This window comes from Rhea americana, unplaced genomic scaffold (genome assembly GCF_003343005.1).
Source record: "Rhea americana isolate MKP2758 unplaced genomic scaffold, rheAme1 scaffold_90, whole genome shotgun sequence".
NCBI lineage: Eukaryota > Metazoa > Chordata > Aves > Rheiformes > Rheidae > Rhea > Rhea americana.
This window is the reverse complement of record NW_028187089.1, coordinates 189,142-204,124: the sequence shown is the minus strand read 5'-3', so window position 1 is coordinate 204,124 and position 14,983 is coordinate 189,142. Positions and strand designations below refer to the sequence as shown.

At 37.6% G+C, this 14,983-nt stretch overlaps 1 protein-coding gene across 1 annotated transcript in view; it reads right to left on the bottom strand.

The window, feature by feature from the left end:
* Nucleotides 1-14,983, bottom strand: part of ZDHHC15 (zDHHC palmitoyltransferase 15) — a 158,859-nt gene that overhangs the window by 8,794 nt on the left and 135,082 nt on the right. Inside the window, exons 2-10 of the mRNA XM_085324284.1 lie at nt 14,700-14,747; nt 12,121-12,215; nt 10,740-10,860; nt 9,822-9,891; nt 9,092-9,124; nt 7,870-7,990; nt 5,772-5,904; nt 4,448-4,574; nt 2,845-2,954 (exon numbers count right to left, since the gene is read on the bottom strand). Of these exons, the coding sequence (XP_085180410.1) occupies nt 2,845-2,954; nt 4,448-4,574; nt 5,772-5,904; nt 7,870-7,990; nt 9,092-9,124; nt 9,822-9,891; nt 10,740-10,860; nt 12,121-12,215; nt 14,700-14,747 (858 nt within the window). The remainder of the gene's footprint in view (nt 1-2,844; nt 2,955-4,447; nt 4,575-5,771; nt 5,905-7,869; nt 7,991-9,091; nt 9,125-9,821; nt 9,892-10,739; nt 10,861-12,120; nt 12,216-14,699; nt 14,748-14,983) is intronic.

Sequence of the window (14,983 nt, the reverse complement as noted above, 5' to 3'; positions counted from 1 at the left end):
TGTTTCTATGAAAATACATGGTTTCAGTCCAAATCCCAGAAAATAAATGGCAGAGCAGGTCAGACTCAAGCCGTATATAAGCAGCCTAGAAATTTCTACTTCAAACCTATGAAGAAAGGTTGAGGGAGTTGGGCTTGTTTAATCCGGTGAACAGGAGGCTCAAGGGTGATCTAATCGCAGTCTGCAACTGCTCGCAGGGCAGCTCAAAGACAGCAGAGCCAAACTCTACCTGATAGTGCCAGACAGGGAATGACAGCCACTAGCTGCCGCTTCTGGCCATTTTTTTACTAGGAGGGCCGTGCAGCCCAGAGAGGTTGTGGAATCTCCATCCTGGGGCACAGCAGAGACTCGGCCAGACAAATCCACAGCCGCTCTGATCTAGTGCTGGCAGCAGCTCTGCTTCGAGCGGGAGGTTGCTCTAGACACCTCCGGACACCCTTTCTAACCAACTTTTATTTTTGTGACCCTATGAACTACAAAAGGGGTCTGTTTAAAACGACCAACACCCTGAAAGCAGCTCGTATGGAATGGAAATAACATCCAGCTAATCGTAAACCACATTTTCTGCTCTGTAAAACTGTATTATTACAGTAACTAATAGCCAAGAATCTCAAAGCAATTTATACGCATAAATATCTTCATAGCCTCAGAGGCAGGCATGTATCATGTTACATCTCTCCCCATCTGCAAAGCAAAACATACCTAAGTGAAACAAGCTGTCCTATGTTCAAAAAAAAAAAATCTGTTGAAGAAACAGGAGCAAGATCCAATTACTCTGCAGATTTCTTATACTGATCTTGCGCTGTTCAGTTTTAAAATCCAGAGCTGGCTGTATAATACATGAGGGTTAAAAAGATTGAGCAGAATGTCAAAAATCAGCTTGCCACAGAACTTACTCTCCTTTTCTCCACCTGAGTTTTCTCTATGAAAGCAACAAAAGAAAAATAAAACGCAAACGTTCCTCCTCTTCCCCCCACCAAAAATCCCACCCAACCATACATCCAAAACAACTAGAATTGCCTAGGTCTCTGGTTTCCTTACTACGGATATGAGGAACGACCGCTATTTTCATTATCAGGTCATTTTCATTATATATTATCATAGACATCTATTTTGTCATGCAAGCTATAACACACGTTTTCCAATGGGAACTTCCAGAGAACTGCCCTTTATTCTGTGTATCTTCAGGAAAGCCTAAAATCTGCATGTCCAAGGGAACATAAAAGGACCTGTTGGCTCTGGGCCACTAGTCTCACTGAAATTTCACTGCCTGCCGCTGTTTTAGGGAAGACCTTTTTTGATCTAATCAGTTCAGTAGCTACAGGTCTGGTAGACATACAAAACCATACCGATTTTAGTAAATTTATCTACCAATAGATTTAGCTGAACTGACTCAGATTTCTGCCACAGGTTCTCCACATTGATTTAAAACCGATCAAAGTCAGTTATTGATGCAGGGTTTAGCATTGATTTAAACTTAACCTTTTTCTGACAGATGCTATTTAAATACTAAAATCATGCCTTAAAAAACAGAGATGCAAACCTCGTCTTTTATCTCAGTTTACTGAATTCCCAAGTCTGCCACTGGACTGTCTGAGCAATCTCTGCTCATTTCAGACCTTTAAGTAGCTTTTAAAACTTCTTGATAGACAGAAATTTAATTCCTACAATCATAACAGATGACTTCTCTACTCAAAGGACCGCTATGCCAAATTAGCTGATATCTCAGGACATGGAGCTCCTTTAATTAGGCTCCTAACAAGTACACTTGCTTGGTTCAGTAGTTATAGTAACCTGAGAATTAATCATGCTTTCATCACTCTTTAAGGGGAAAATGTCAGTGAGATTATCATATTTCTTTTAAAGGGGACATATCTGCTAAATCATGATGTAGTAAAGTTGCTGTCAACGTTATTGTTCCTATAAATCATGACAATATCCTTGCGCCACAGAAAAAACATGAGTCCTTGCTTAATTTAGTGACAAGATTTCTGATTTCTCAAACACAGTGACCAGAGATTCTGACATTAACCCTGATATTCTGCTATATATTGTATTCTCCAAAGACCAAAGCTGCGAGCAAGATAAATATGTGAGAAAGCCCCCTCCGGTTCAAGAGGAGAAAAACAATGGCAATGAATTATCAGACTAATTTTGGATGTGTCTAACAAAAGCAGTCAAATAACAGATATATAAAGTCTTTTCTAAGAGGATGTCCATAGCATAAAAAGTGTATTTATATTTCAAAAAAAAAAAAAAAAAAAAAAATCATCAAACCTATTGTGCAAACATCCTGAATCACCTGGAGTTGTTCTCAGCATGTATATGTCTTTTACAGATTAGACAGAGAATACCTAGGCAAGAATCAAAACTAAATGAATAACTTCTGTGTTCTTGTACCAAAGCAGAACAAACTAAATATAAAATAGCTTCCTAAACTCTGCATACAGGTGTTTACATGCACACTTGCATAACTCTCAGAGAATAAATATGTTTTTTTTTAAAAAAAACTTAGTCTTTCTATTTTTGCAGCCACAACTTCAGGTCTCCAGTAAATGTGCAGCACACAATAGCATTTATGTACCAATTCACTTCATCTGTGGAAATTTCAATTTCTCTTTGCAACTTGTGAGTAACAACCTCTCAGTCCATTTATCTGCAAGTATAAAGCTATGACTTTAAAAAAAAGAAAAAAAGAAAAAGGTCAACTTCAAAGAAGGGCTTATTTTTAGTCTGTATTCATCAATCAAGTCAGAGCTGCCTAGTGTTTTAGCCAGCTCTTGTAATTCATCCATTAGTCACTGTACGTCAAGAGACAAATAATTTCTTTTTATGTTACCTTACCATGTGGCTCTTCATCTATTCCATCATCTTCCCACTGCTCTTCATTTGCTAGGAGAGGATTCTGAGCTTCGCACAAAGCTCTCATTGGGAAAAAATGTCCATCTCCCTGACTACATGGAAAAAGGCAGAGAAAAATATTGTAAAAAGCAGCAAGTTGTTCTGAAGGATGACAATCAAGTTTGACCCTTGTTTTAGCTTTCATCTTCATACAAACAGTTTTGCCTGCCTGTATTTCCAATGTTTACTTAAAAATATTTTTAAGATTTGAAAAAATACTGAGTTTATTTTTGTGGAAGCTAAGATACAAAGTTTTACTACAAAACAGTTTTGATCCTGAATTCCTGCAAACTGTTTGGAGAATAGGAAGTTACAGTCCAAATTAATTAATTTTCAGCAGAACTCAAATGTGCCTTAGTCAAGTTATTTGGAAACAGCAAGAAAAAGATTAATTAAAGACAGCTAGAAAGATGGGGGAACTGACAAAATCTACTATATCTGTTTTACCTATTTATACCATGGATTTTACTTATGTGTTTGAACCACACCCAACAGAAAATGGCCCCAGCCTTACTCAAATGACACTGAAATACAAATAGAAGACTCACTTTGCAAAATGCACTTTGCAAAAACCTAAAATTCCTATAGCCATTTTTGCTTTACTATTGCCCAAATATAAGGGTGTGTGTGTGAGAGACAGACAGACAGACACACACACACACACACACAGAGAGAGAGAGAGAGCGCGCGAGAGAGAGAGACTGGATATCAAACAAGCACTTGAGAGTAAGTTCAAATTTATTCAATGTAAACTAGTAAAGTTAAAAAGAGGATGTTTTAGTTCGGTCTACACCAAACTGTATTCCCTAACATCCAGCAGCATAGACAGAATTACTGTGAACTAAACTGAAGTACCTTTTTCCTCTGATGATTTCTTTTCACCCAAGGAAAATAACTTGGGCATTTCGCCTAAGATCAGTATACGCGCTGGTAACGTGTCTCCGACCAGCACTTCGGCCTCACCTTTAATCAACAGAAAGGCTCTCTGTGCTAACCTTTTCCCCTTGAACTACCTTTAAGAGTGGAAGGGAGATGGCAGTGGTGATGCAGTTAGGTGTTGGACTTGTACATTGCAAATATACAGCTATTTCAAAAGATTGTGAATTGCTGGGCTAGCAAGTTATTCTACATTGTGTCCAATTACTAAAGGAGTTTAACTTGAGTGTACTTTCCTATTGGCCTACTAGGGGACAAAACAACATTTTCCCCTAAGATTTAAGCAATATAAATTCTGTTTCAGCCATAGGAGTCCAACAGATGAAGAACCCAGCATGTTTCAAGTGAACGCCCATCCACACATGCACTACAGAAGTCCAGAAAGAACAACATTCTGTATAATGCATCTATACCACAAAAAACTTCTGCTTCCAGACTTCTTGTGAACCAGATTAACACGTATGGCATTCACTGGTGCAATTACAATGATGTACAGTAGCAGTTAGCTAAGCCACATAAACACAGATGTAACACACTCATTCTGCCATTCAGAAGTCAGTCTCTCCAGTTAATTGTATCAGCTTTTAGCACTGACTTGATTATTACTTACCTAGAGACAACAGGTAGTAACCAGAGCTTTTTTTCTTCTCCAAACACTTGCTGAAGGTTCTTTACAAAGCCTAGATTGAATCCATTTTTATCTGGGCCATTTTGAAACACTGGAGCTGAGAAAGCCTCTACAGATAGATGCAATTTCAGTGAAAAAATAAGAAAATTAATGTTAAATACACTGAAACAGAATCGTACATCCTAAGATGGCTGCAACATACACAACACGATCTGCCATACTATGAATTAGCATTACAAACGTACAAAGTGTGAAAATAATACGCTTTTGAAAGCCTGTAAATACTTATGTAACTTTCAAACTGAAAGCAGGAATTTGTTCTCACAAATGAACCATACGGAATAAACACAAACCCAATTAAAAGCACTTAAAAAAAAATCTGCAGAGAAGAGTTTAAGGAACTTTGCATAAGACTCATGTTAAAACTCTGTGGGAACACAGTGACACTACAAATTTCTGACTAGAAAAACTGCAGAATAAATATTTTTTTTTCAAAGCATATTTCAGAAGTGGCACTGGAGATTTAAATTGCCTCATTCATTAATAATATAATGAATAAGCATTAGGAACAAACATATGCAGACAGACCCTCTGTTACAGTGAGAAATAAAATTAAGAGAAGAAAGAGAGGGGAGAAGAACCTGAAGTGCACTACAAACAGTTTTATCTACCTTCTAAGTTGCTGCAGAGGTCTGATGTTTTGGGCTAGATGAGCTCCAGTGCCCCTTGAAATGAGTTTTAAAGTTAGTAATTTTATAAAATCTGAGTATCTGCTCAAAACTCTTGTTACTGTTTTGTTACAAAACTTCATTATCCAATCAAGCTTTAGAAGTTGAATTATCACTATCTGAAGAAGGAAATAGAAATCACTCCCCCAAATTCACAGCGTTTCAGATTCTCAGCTCACTGGTTTAATTTTACAGACCTAATTTCTTTGCCTTCATCAGTGAAGATGGACACTGTTTTTTCACAATCTTACTGAGCTGTTTTAGGATGCACTCCAGCATATGAGCATGAACAACCATATTATTAAAAAGCCACAGTGATTCTACAGCAAGCGTAGTTACACTTATGCACAACATCTGCATAACTGGACCCTTAAACTTCAAGGCTCCGGTTTCCCTAACAAGGTTTTCATCACATCAGCCGATAAATGCAACTCATTTGAACTGAAATTCCTGCAGCGTTGTGCAAAAATCTTTTAATTCTCCCTGCCCTCATAAGCCAGCTGGAATATCTAGAAGAAGAACACAAAGGTCTTTTTTCTTACAGCACTGCTTTTCGATGCATACACACCCAATCTTACCTAAAGTAGATCTGTTTCTACTGACAAGCCAACAGTGATAGCCGAACAAAAACATCAGGCTTACGAAAAACATGACCGCCACAAAGAGAAGGAAAAGGATATGAAATTTGGAACGTCCATTAGTCAGCTCACCCTGAAAAGAACAGCGCACAGAACAACTGATTAGGACAAATAAAAGCAGAAAATTCTTTGTTCCTAGAAAAACAAAAGCATCCTCTAAAACTCCTACTTTGAGTTCTCAAACTTGCGCACACAAAAATCATACCTTACTACAAAAAGTGGAAAAGACAAAAGAAGAAATGTTTTGGCTCATTCTCCCTGCTGTATCCCAAGCAGAAAGAGTGGGGTTTTGCTATCAATTTTTTGCATGGAACAGAGCCAGCAGGATCATAGTTTCCCACCTGGATCCAGGAAGCACATCCTATACTCACAGTAAAACTGTCAGGTACAAGCTCTTTGAAACCCTGTTTACATTCTGCTGAGCTTCCTTTAATTTTCACTCTTTCCTGTACATGTATTAAAATACTGCTCTTTTTCAGGGAAGCGTGTCTTCTTTTGCAAGATAGCCTTAAGATTTTCCACTAGCAAGCAGGTGTATTCAGATCTGAGTGTAGCTGGTTTGGAAAAGAGTAAAAGCCAAGCAAGGTCTTACAGGTCATTTCCTTCTACAGTAGGACAGGCAAATGCCAGAGATGCTTGTAAGCATACATCTACAGACAGGCTGTAGATGCGGGGACTCAAATCAAAAAGTTACTTCTTAGCCTTTATGCATCCCACATATGTAAGCACACAGATAGAGTCCTGTGCCTTTCTCAGTATGAAAAAGAATTCCTGCTAGTATCCTATGAGTATCTCAGGAGGCATCTTACTTCAGTGATTAGCCATTAACCCCCCCCAAATTAATAAATTAATGCACAGCAAAGTTACTTAAATATAGTCATATAGAGTTAGCAGCACAGCAGACAAAAACCTACAGACACAAAGCCCAGTTTCATAATAGAACTGTCAGTTGGCATTGCTTGCATATAAATTATAATCGGTAACTGAATAAGTAGCATGCTGTATTTCAGTCAACTTTTATATTAAAAAAGGCATCATCCACATATTAGAAAATGAACAAGGTTTTTTAAAAATGACATATTGTTATGTAAATATGTACAAGTCAGTGGCAGGATGTTATACTTTGATATCAAAACAGAGAAGTGAACTTATAATCTTCAAGAAAATAAGCTTTTGGAAACCATCAGGTAGAGTAACAATATGGTAGTTACCCCGGGGTCTGCACTCTGTGCCTTCCCTTATTTGCTCTCTCCCTAAGCACAAGAGACCTAATCCAAAAGATAGCAGTATAGAGAAAGTTGAAAAAAACAACATAAAAGAAAACCACCCACCTACAATTAATGGTTTCCTGTAATACGACTGAAACACGTAGGTGGTATTCTTGCAACCACTTTAAAAGTGTCAAATGTTGACAGTTGAGAATTTCTACTTAGAAGACAATTTCTTCCCTAATCATTAGTTTTTTTTTTTTTTTTTTTTTTTTTTTTTTTTTTTTTNTAGTAAGGAGATATGACCACCAATGACAGTTGAATTTGGAGTTGGGAAAATTAACCACAGTTAAGACCAAGAGCCCGACCTAATTCAGGCTGTTTATCCCAATATATCACCCCTGACTTCATCGTATGACTCATGATATACCCTTACATATATTGAAAAATTACCAAAACATTTTTTTAAATACCAATCTGCATCTCTCTTTCAGTGAGGTGTGTCTTCTTTTGAATGACATTAGAATTTTCCAAATTAAGAAACTCGTGATTAGTTTCAAATAATTATGATACACATGCTGGTCAATAGATTTGTACAAAAAAACGACGTAACTTCTTTTCCAGGAGCTAAGTCTATGAAATCCCTGAGGTCTATTTTCTCCTCAGTCTGTGCATCTCAGACATATAATGGGAGTTACACTCACATCTGAGCTCAGAAAAAAAACATCATAGGACAAAGGTAGCCCCTCAGCTGATTTAAAAATGAAAGAGTGACTAACCCCCAAYGAGACTCACAGGATACGAAAAAGTAACCAGATTCCACAACTTACTGTCCAATACTTAATGAAATACTTGAAGACTGTGGCAGCAATATACAAGCAATACAACAAAGAATAGGCTAAGAAGAGTAGAAAGAATTTGTAGTTAGAAAATCCAATGCAGTTATTCACCCTAGAGAATAAAAGCAAAGTTGAAATCAGGATATGTACAGCACACAGTTACAAAGACAATGAATATCTTTTTTTTTTTTTTTTTTAACTTAAGGCTCTTGATTATACAACACAATTTCTTCAATAAATACCTCCCCTTAGTGGTCAAAATGAAATATAACTCAACTCTTCACTTTTTGCTTTTCACCTGATGGCTAATAATGCCAAGTAAAACCACAGTTCATATTTTTGCAATCCATTTTAAAGTTTGTACCACAGGTAAATTTGTCACTGCAGCATGGTTTAATTACTTGTGTCTGTTTCTGGTCTGCAAATGCAATCAGATCCACAATTTCTATTTTACTTTGACTGTTTGGAAAACTCAAGAAAACAGATTCACCATTGCAATACATGGAGTTGTTTGTATACAAAATCTATCAACCTGTTATTTGATTATAATTCTCCAAGCATAAAACAACTCCAAAGAGGTACAAGGGAATGCAGAAAATATAGCAGGCACAACATTCGCCTCAGAATTCAGGTTTGAAAAACCTTCTAAATTTAAGAATACTTGGGAGGTTCAGGTGGGCATATGTCTGCGTTGCTTGCAATTTCTGAAATCTTCCTTTTAAGAAAAGGAGGATTTTAAGAGATTCAGGGGCAGTAATTCTCAAAGTATAAGCTTTAATTCATCCATGCACCAGTCTACTTATCATGCACAAGTGGCAGGCATCATTTTAGAAACAAACTGCATGCAAATATTATTGTTGAAAGCAACCACTAACTGCATGCTCAAATGATTATATATCCAAATTTAAAGGCTAAGTTGAGGTCTCTTTAAAATTTGAATAATAATCAAAGACCGAATTAGTATTTGCATTTTAAATTATGTCAAAATAATAGCTTTCTATGCATAGCTAATTGAACAAATATACGAATAATCTGCCTCTCAAAAACATCAAATGTTTCAGGCACTTTCAAACCATGTTTATTTTATAAACTTTCCAGCACAGAGAGAGGTATGGTCTAAAATGAAAGAGGCATACTGACAATATTCTATGGAGAAAAGGCAGTTAAACAGTCTCTATTTTCAAAAAATTACAAACCAGTATCTAGGACATACCACGGACAGTGATGATCCATTTTTAGCACACATCTGCAAAAGGACAAAAAAAAATTGTATCTGATACTTAACTGCCAACTGCAGATCAACAGCAAAAGTGTCTAGTATTTTTGGCAGATTTCTATAATAGAAAGTTAAGATGATACTTTTCTATAATGATAGAAAGTTAAGATGATACTATCTCCTTGAATTCTTTAAGGTAGGTATAATTTTAAGATACTTCTTACTTTTTAAGATCTTACAATGTCCTTGGTACTATTCAAGATAAAAGGACATGAAGATTATTCCTGTCCTAGAGGGCTTAAAACTTACATCACAGGTGTTACTGTAATATTTTTTTTTTTTTTTTTTTTTTTTTTTTTTTAGGGCAAAACAATAAAAACCCAAACAAAACAAAAAAGCCCTCCTCAAAATACTAGTTTTAACCTGCTAAAGTAGTCAGCTAATATTTCACTAGATGGCACACTTTCCATCAACCTAACACTCATATCTGGGTGTGGGAACTGCAAACACTGTAGGGCTACAAATAGCAGAAGTGCAAATGCTAATGCTGTCACACAGGTTCATGCGCTGGTGGCTGTTACTGCGCTGGTGGCTGTTACTGAAACAGAGGCACTTGAGCACCTTTACTTGTGGAAAAGTATGTGAAGAACAAGCTCATTCACATATCATTCACCGTTACTTTACAGTGACTATACTCACTTCAGTGGGAAACAATCCATTAACTTACATAGCACAAACAGAACAGTGGTGACAACGATCAGGTTTTATTAGCTGGCATCTATCACAGAATCGAATACCTGAAATTAAAGAAATATTAATACTGAGTAAAGTGCTCTTTCCTCGCTTGTTAGTTAACATTCTGCTCATTTCATAACCATTTATATCTCTCTTCTCTATCACTTTAAAAGATGGTGTATTGCAGTTGATTTCTGCTGGCAGGTCATCATCAGATAAGCAATGCTTATTATTCCCTTAAGAACTTGCAGATGCAGGAGACAATCCTCACTTTAAGCATACAATCAGCTTAAAAGTGGTTAAAAAAAAAAAAAAGTTATACACTTCCCTCTGGCTTCCACATTTACTCAGACTTTAAATACACTCCATTTGCATAATTGCCTATATAGCCGTTCTTTGCTTCAGAATCCTTTGGCTTTTTGAATAAAAATGAACAGGTCAGGACCTCCACTCTGAACATGGATTACCTTTAAGCTTTGAAAAGAGTTCAGTATGCATTTAACCACAGAACAAGGTCAAAAAAATCTGTTATAGAATTATGTCCCGCAACCCTAARCTAAACTCCACTTCAAGTAAAAATTACTACAGATGTTGGTTATTATATTATATTACTAAATGCAGACAATTTAAGTTGGCTTTTGAACTGTAAATATAAAACGGTGACGTATCGCTGCTCAAAGCCAGCACCTGATACTCCACTGAAGGTGACTGAAGTATTCAAGGCTGCATGCTTTTCCTAAATATAAAGCCTGAGAGAGGAAGCATCAAAATTCTTAGCACAAGAGCTCTCCAGCGTATGCAGCGGCACTGGGAACGCTCTGCTGGTCTGCAGTATAATCTGGATAGCTAACATATGCCACTTAGCCTGCTTGATTAGATTTAGAGAAACAAAGTCCTTTGCTCAGCTGACCTCCATTCCCCGTTCTTGTGTACACTGGCAACTTCCTTGCAATTTCGGCAAGAATTTGCCTCTGCACCTCTGGCCTTTCTTCATTTTCATAGCGCTCTTTGTCAGCATAGGACATATGGTACTAGAAGCAGAAGTCAAGAGAGAACCAGTTACTCATGTAGCAGAGAGAAATGTTTCAAACACTCTGTTTGGGAACACTTTTATCGCCCACTCCTTATATCATACAAGATTAATCTGATGTGAAAATGTGTTTTGTTAAGAAGACACAAAGAGAGACAGCAAGTACTGGACAGGCAGAATACATCAACAAGAAATGCAAAAGTGAATTTGAGATCACAAAATGTAACATATTAGATGTGCTACTACTACTGTTGTTTTGCACAACTATTTTCCATGAATAACATACCTGAAATGTTATTCAAGTTCTTCTCTYGTGAGCAAGAATCTGTTTCCAACTATAGTTTCCTATTTCTAAACCTTTCCTAATAAAAGTGAAACAGTATATTTTTTGTCACAATGAACCCCAGTTTCTCTTCACTGTGGTACATTGTTGTATTTATCTTTTACAATGCTCGTGACCAGAACAGTGCAGGAGCACAGGTGTGCCTACATACCTCACTACACACATACCTAGCACCAAATTAAAAACTGTAGGCTACGCACATTGCCACAGTCCTTACTCTCACAGTCATGCAATGTCAGAATCTCAGCATGTTTAAAATGAAAATGATTCTTCTTTCTCTATCACAAAGAAAAAGCTGACAAATGAAACAAGCTTAGCTACTATAAAAACACCTATTCAAATCCACAAAGAGCTCCCAGCAGAGCAGGTAATGCTAGAGTTTGAGGGAAACTGAACATTCACGTATGTGCCACAGCGATCTGGGGGATAGCTGGCTCAGGATATGAGAAACCCCACTACTATTACAAATATATCTGTTTCTGTCTATGCTGTGACATCTTCAATGGAGAGTGAAACCCAAAAGTTAACGTCCTTACTCATAAGACTCCAGTACRGTTAGGCTGAGTAAGGTCAGGCTTGGCTCACAACTTGTTAAATGCTTGGAGGTCAAAGACACTGTAAATAAGTAAGTTAGCTAATAATCATAAATGCCATTATATGCAGCATTAAAAATCCTATTTTCTCCTGGAACACCTGAAAAGGCAGTTTTAAAAGTCAACACCGTGTCTGACTCTTGGGGGAGTCATAGGATTATCAGAATGGTAAGCTGCTCTCTTTTTGAGTGAAAACTAGGTCATTTTCTTTCTCTTTAGGAAATCAGGTCAGTTGTCCAGATCTACAAATTGCAGGATTTTTGAGTTCTTTCTTTAGCATCCCTGCTTCCATTCTGCACTGGATGAAAAGTGCTTGGACTCCTACCTTTTTATCTGGCTGCACTGGGAGAGTAAAAATAGACTTCCAATATGTCCACACGAAGAGTACGAAGAGAATATGGAATATTGTAAGATAGGCCACTAAAACAAAAAAAAAAAAAAAAGAAGAAGAAAGAGAACTTGCATTCTTGATAGGCATAACTGCAATCTTTCACAATGACAGTAAAAAAAAGGCCAACAAGTATTACAATACAGTTAACGGTAAAAGGATGAGTAGAATTTCAGAAATCTGTGGCTGCAGTTAGGTGTTACCTTCTCATATGCCTCCCCCTCCTCCACCTGATCCAATTCTACTGGTAAACAAGAGCACAGCCATAAGAGTTCACCCCACAGGGGGAGTGACAACACAGCACCACTGGACGGGTGCGATTCCTTCCTCTTCCCCATATGCTAGACGTGGACAAACCAGAACTGGCTGGTGCCAAGCAGGAAAAAAGTCAGTACTGCACTACTTGGGAATCTCTAAGTGTTGGGTTCATTTGCTGTTGAACACAACTAGAATCACAGTACAATTACACTATCAGTGCATTGTCCACCCAATGCCCTGCACTCTTTACCACTCAGGAGACTTTAAAAAATAACATGCTCTAGCAGAGCTTTACATAACCAGGAGAAAAAAAAATCAAATTTCTTCTTAAACATCTTTTAGATTTGCCACAGTTCACCTAATAAAACAGTAAAACATCTCTCAAAGTAAGCAAAACCAGTCTTCTGATTACTGAGAAAGAACAGTAATCCACTAGATGCAACATGAGCATATGAACTCTAACATGTCTCACAGTAATTTCATTTCAATATGCAAACTTTATTTCAAAGCCTTTGGGCACGAGCAAAACATACAATGGTTCAGAAAGCCAACAGAAAATCTCCTTCAGCTACACAATCTGATTGTTATTTTCTTAAAACTCAAGACTCAATTAAATAAGATCATAGAGGTATGAGACAGTCTTATTTAAACATGGTGTTTAATCATAATAACAACACTTTTCCTATTCCCTATTTCCTTTAAACTTCAAATTCTAGCAAACTAAGATTAAAACAATTACTACTGCTGGAAACAGTCTAAAATCCAAACACCTCTTAACTTCTCAGGTAAACTGGGAGAAAATTTAATTGGCATAAATGCCAAACACAGGTTTGAAACTCTGGTGAGATGGCAAATGATGCAATGTGGTTCACAAGAATGCGATGGATTGTGGGAATGATCATGTGAATCAATAATAATACATTATTATGCTCCTAAGTTTGAGATGTTATTCTCCTACTAAATATAGGTATAGCTCAGTCATTTTTAAAATATTATTTAAGGAGAAAAATCTTGCAACACRTTAAATTTTGTTGATAGAATGATATACCAGCATGTTAGAAGGAGATGGAAAGGCATCAACAGATTTGGCAAGTATTTTTTTTTTTTGTTTGTTTTTCCTGCTGAATAATCATTAACAACATGCTTTCTATGTTCTTTGAAGCTCTTCTTTGTAAGAGTTTCAAATACTAGGACAGCTCTCTTGCACAAACAGAATTTCCTTGATGCAGCAACCTGGAGGATCTTTTAAAGGCTCAGCWGGCACTGGTTTTCATGGGACAATCCACCAGCTGAAACCAGCTAGAACTTCTTCATTGCCAGGAACAGGAAATGAAGATAGAGAGGCCATCTGTACTACTCAAAATGTCTCCAGGGCATTTTCAGGGAAGAGGAGGAGGAATAGGAAAATTGCCACCAACTCCTTTTCTTAGGGCATGACTGGGGCCTTTCAACAACGCACTGGTGGGAACTAGCTAATCAAGCAGCTCTGCTTCTCTGCCTGATTTGTTCAGTAACCTCACGATACCGGGACCTCAGAACAACGTCTATTAGTCTGTACTACTGAATGAATCTGAAAAGTGCTCGAGACAGAAGTTTGCCCTAACTCATCTGTGCTCGTGACTCAAAGTTATCACCACTCGATGAATGGTTACTGGCCAATGGAAACAGATGTAAAATTTTTGGAATAGTGTCTCTTTTACAAAAAAAGCTTACAAACAGCTTTCACTGAAAGTACCAAGAGCACACGGATCACAGAAGAGATTTGGTCTTTTCTGTTTAGCTTATAAAAGCAGCTTTGGACGCTTAGAAAGCAAGAAAATGTCTGTGGGCATATACAGATAAACATATATAGGGTTTTGGGGAAGAGAAGGGATCACAGCCTTTTAACATTCTTCTGCTTATTACTGAGACTGAACAGGGGCATTTCCCAAAACATCCAAAAGCATTTCTAACAATACATGCYGTATACTTCATGATGATGTGCAGATACAGGAAGAAAACACTGAAAGAGTAAATTAGCTTAACAGGATTGTGGGAAAACCTATTTTTTTTTCCAAATTATTTATGCTTTGTTCTGTTCTTGAGTTAGCAGAGCCAGTATTTAGAAATAGAGTAGCAGTGCTTTTTTCTATCATCCCCCTTAAAAGCTACAGTGAAAATACAAAGGTGATTCTCAACYGGCATTTATTTTAACTAGAACATTTGTGAACCTTTCTACACCAGGATTAAACGCCAAATTGTAAATGAAACTCCCATACCTTTTTCCACAGGGTTGCTCAGAGTCACTGAAAAAGAGAAAACACATGCTTATGGCGTAAACATGATTCCCACAGCAGTTTTTGCGACAAACGACACTCCTGATTTTACACACGCTTTCTAAGGAAGAAGTTAAGCCTCGCAGCAGCAGGCGAGCGCGCAGCCCCGTCGAGCGGGCACGTCCGTGACCCCGCTGCGCTCGCCCTCGCTGCGGCCCGCACCCAGGGCCCGGCGGGACGGTCCCGGCTCCTCTCACAGCCGCCGGGCCGGCGCCTCCGCGCCCTGC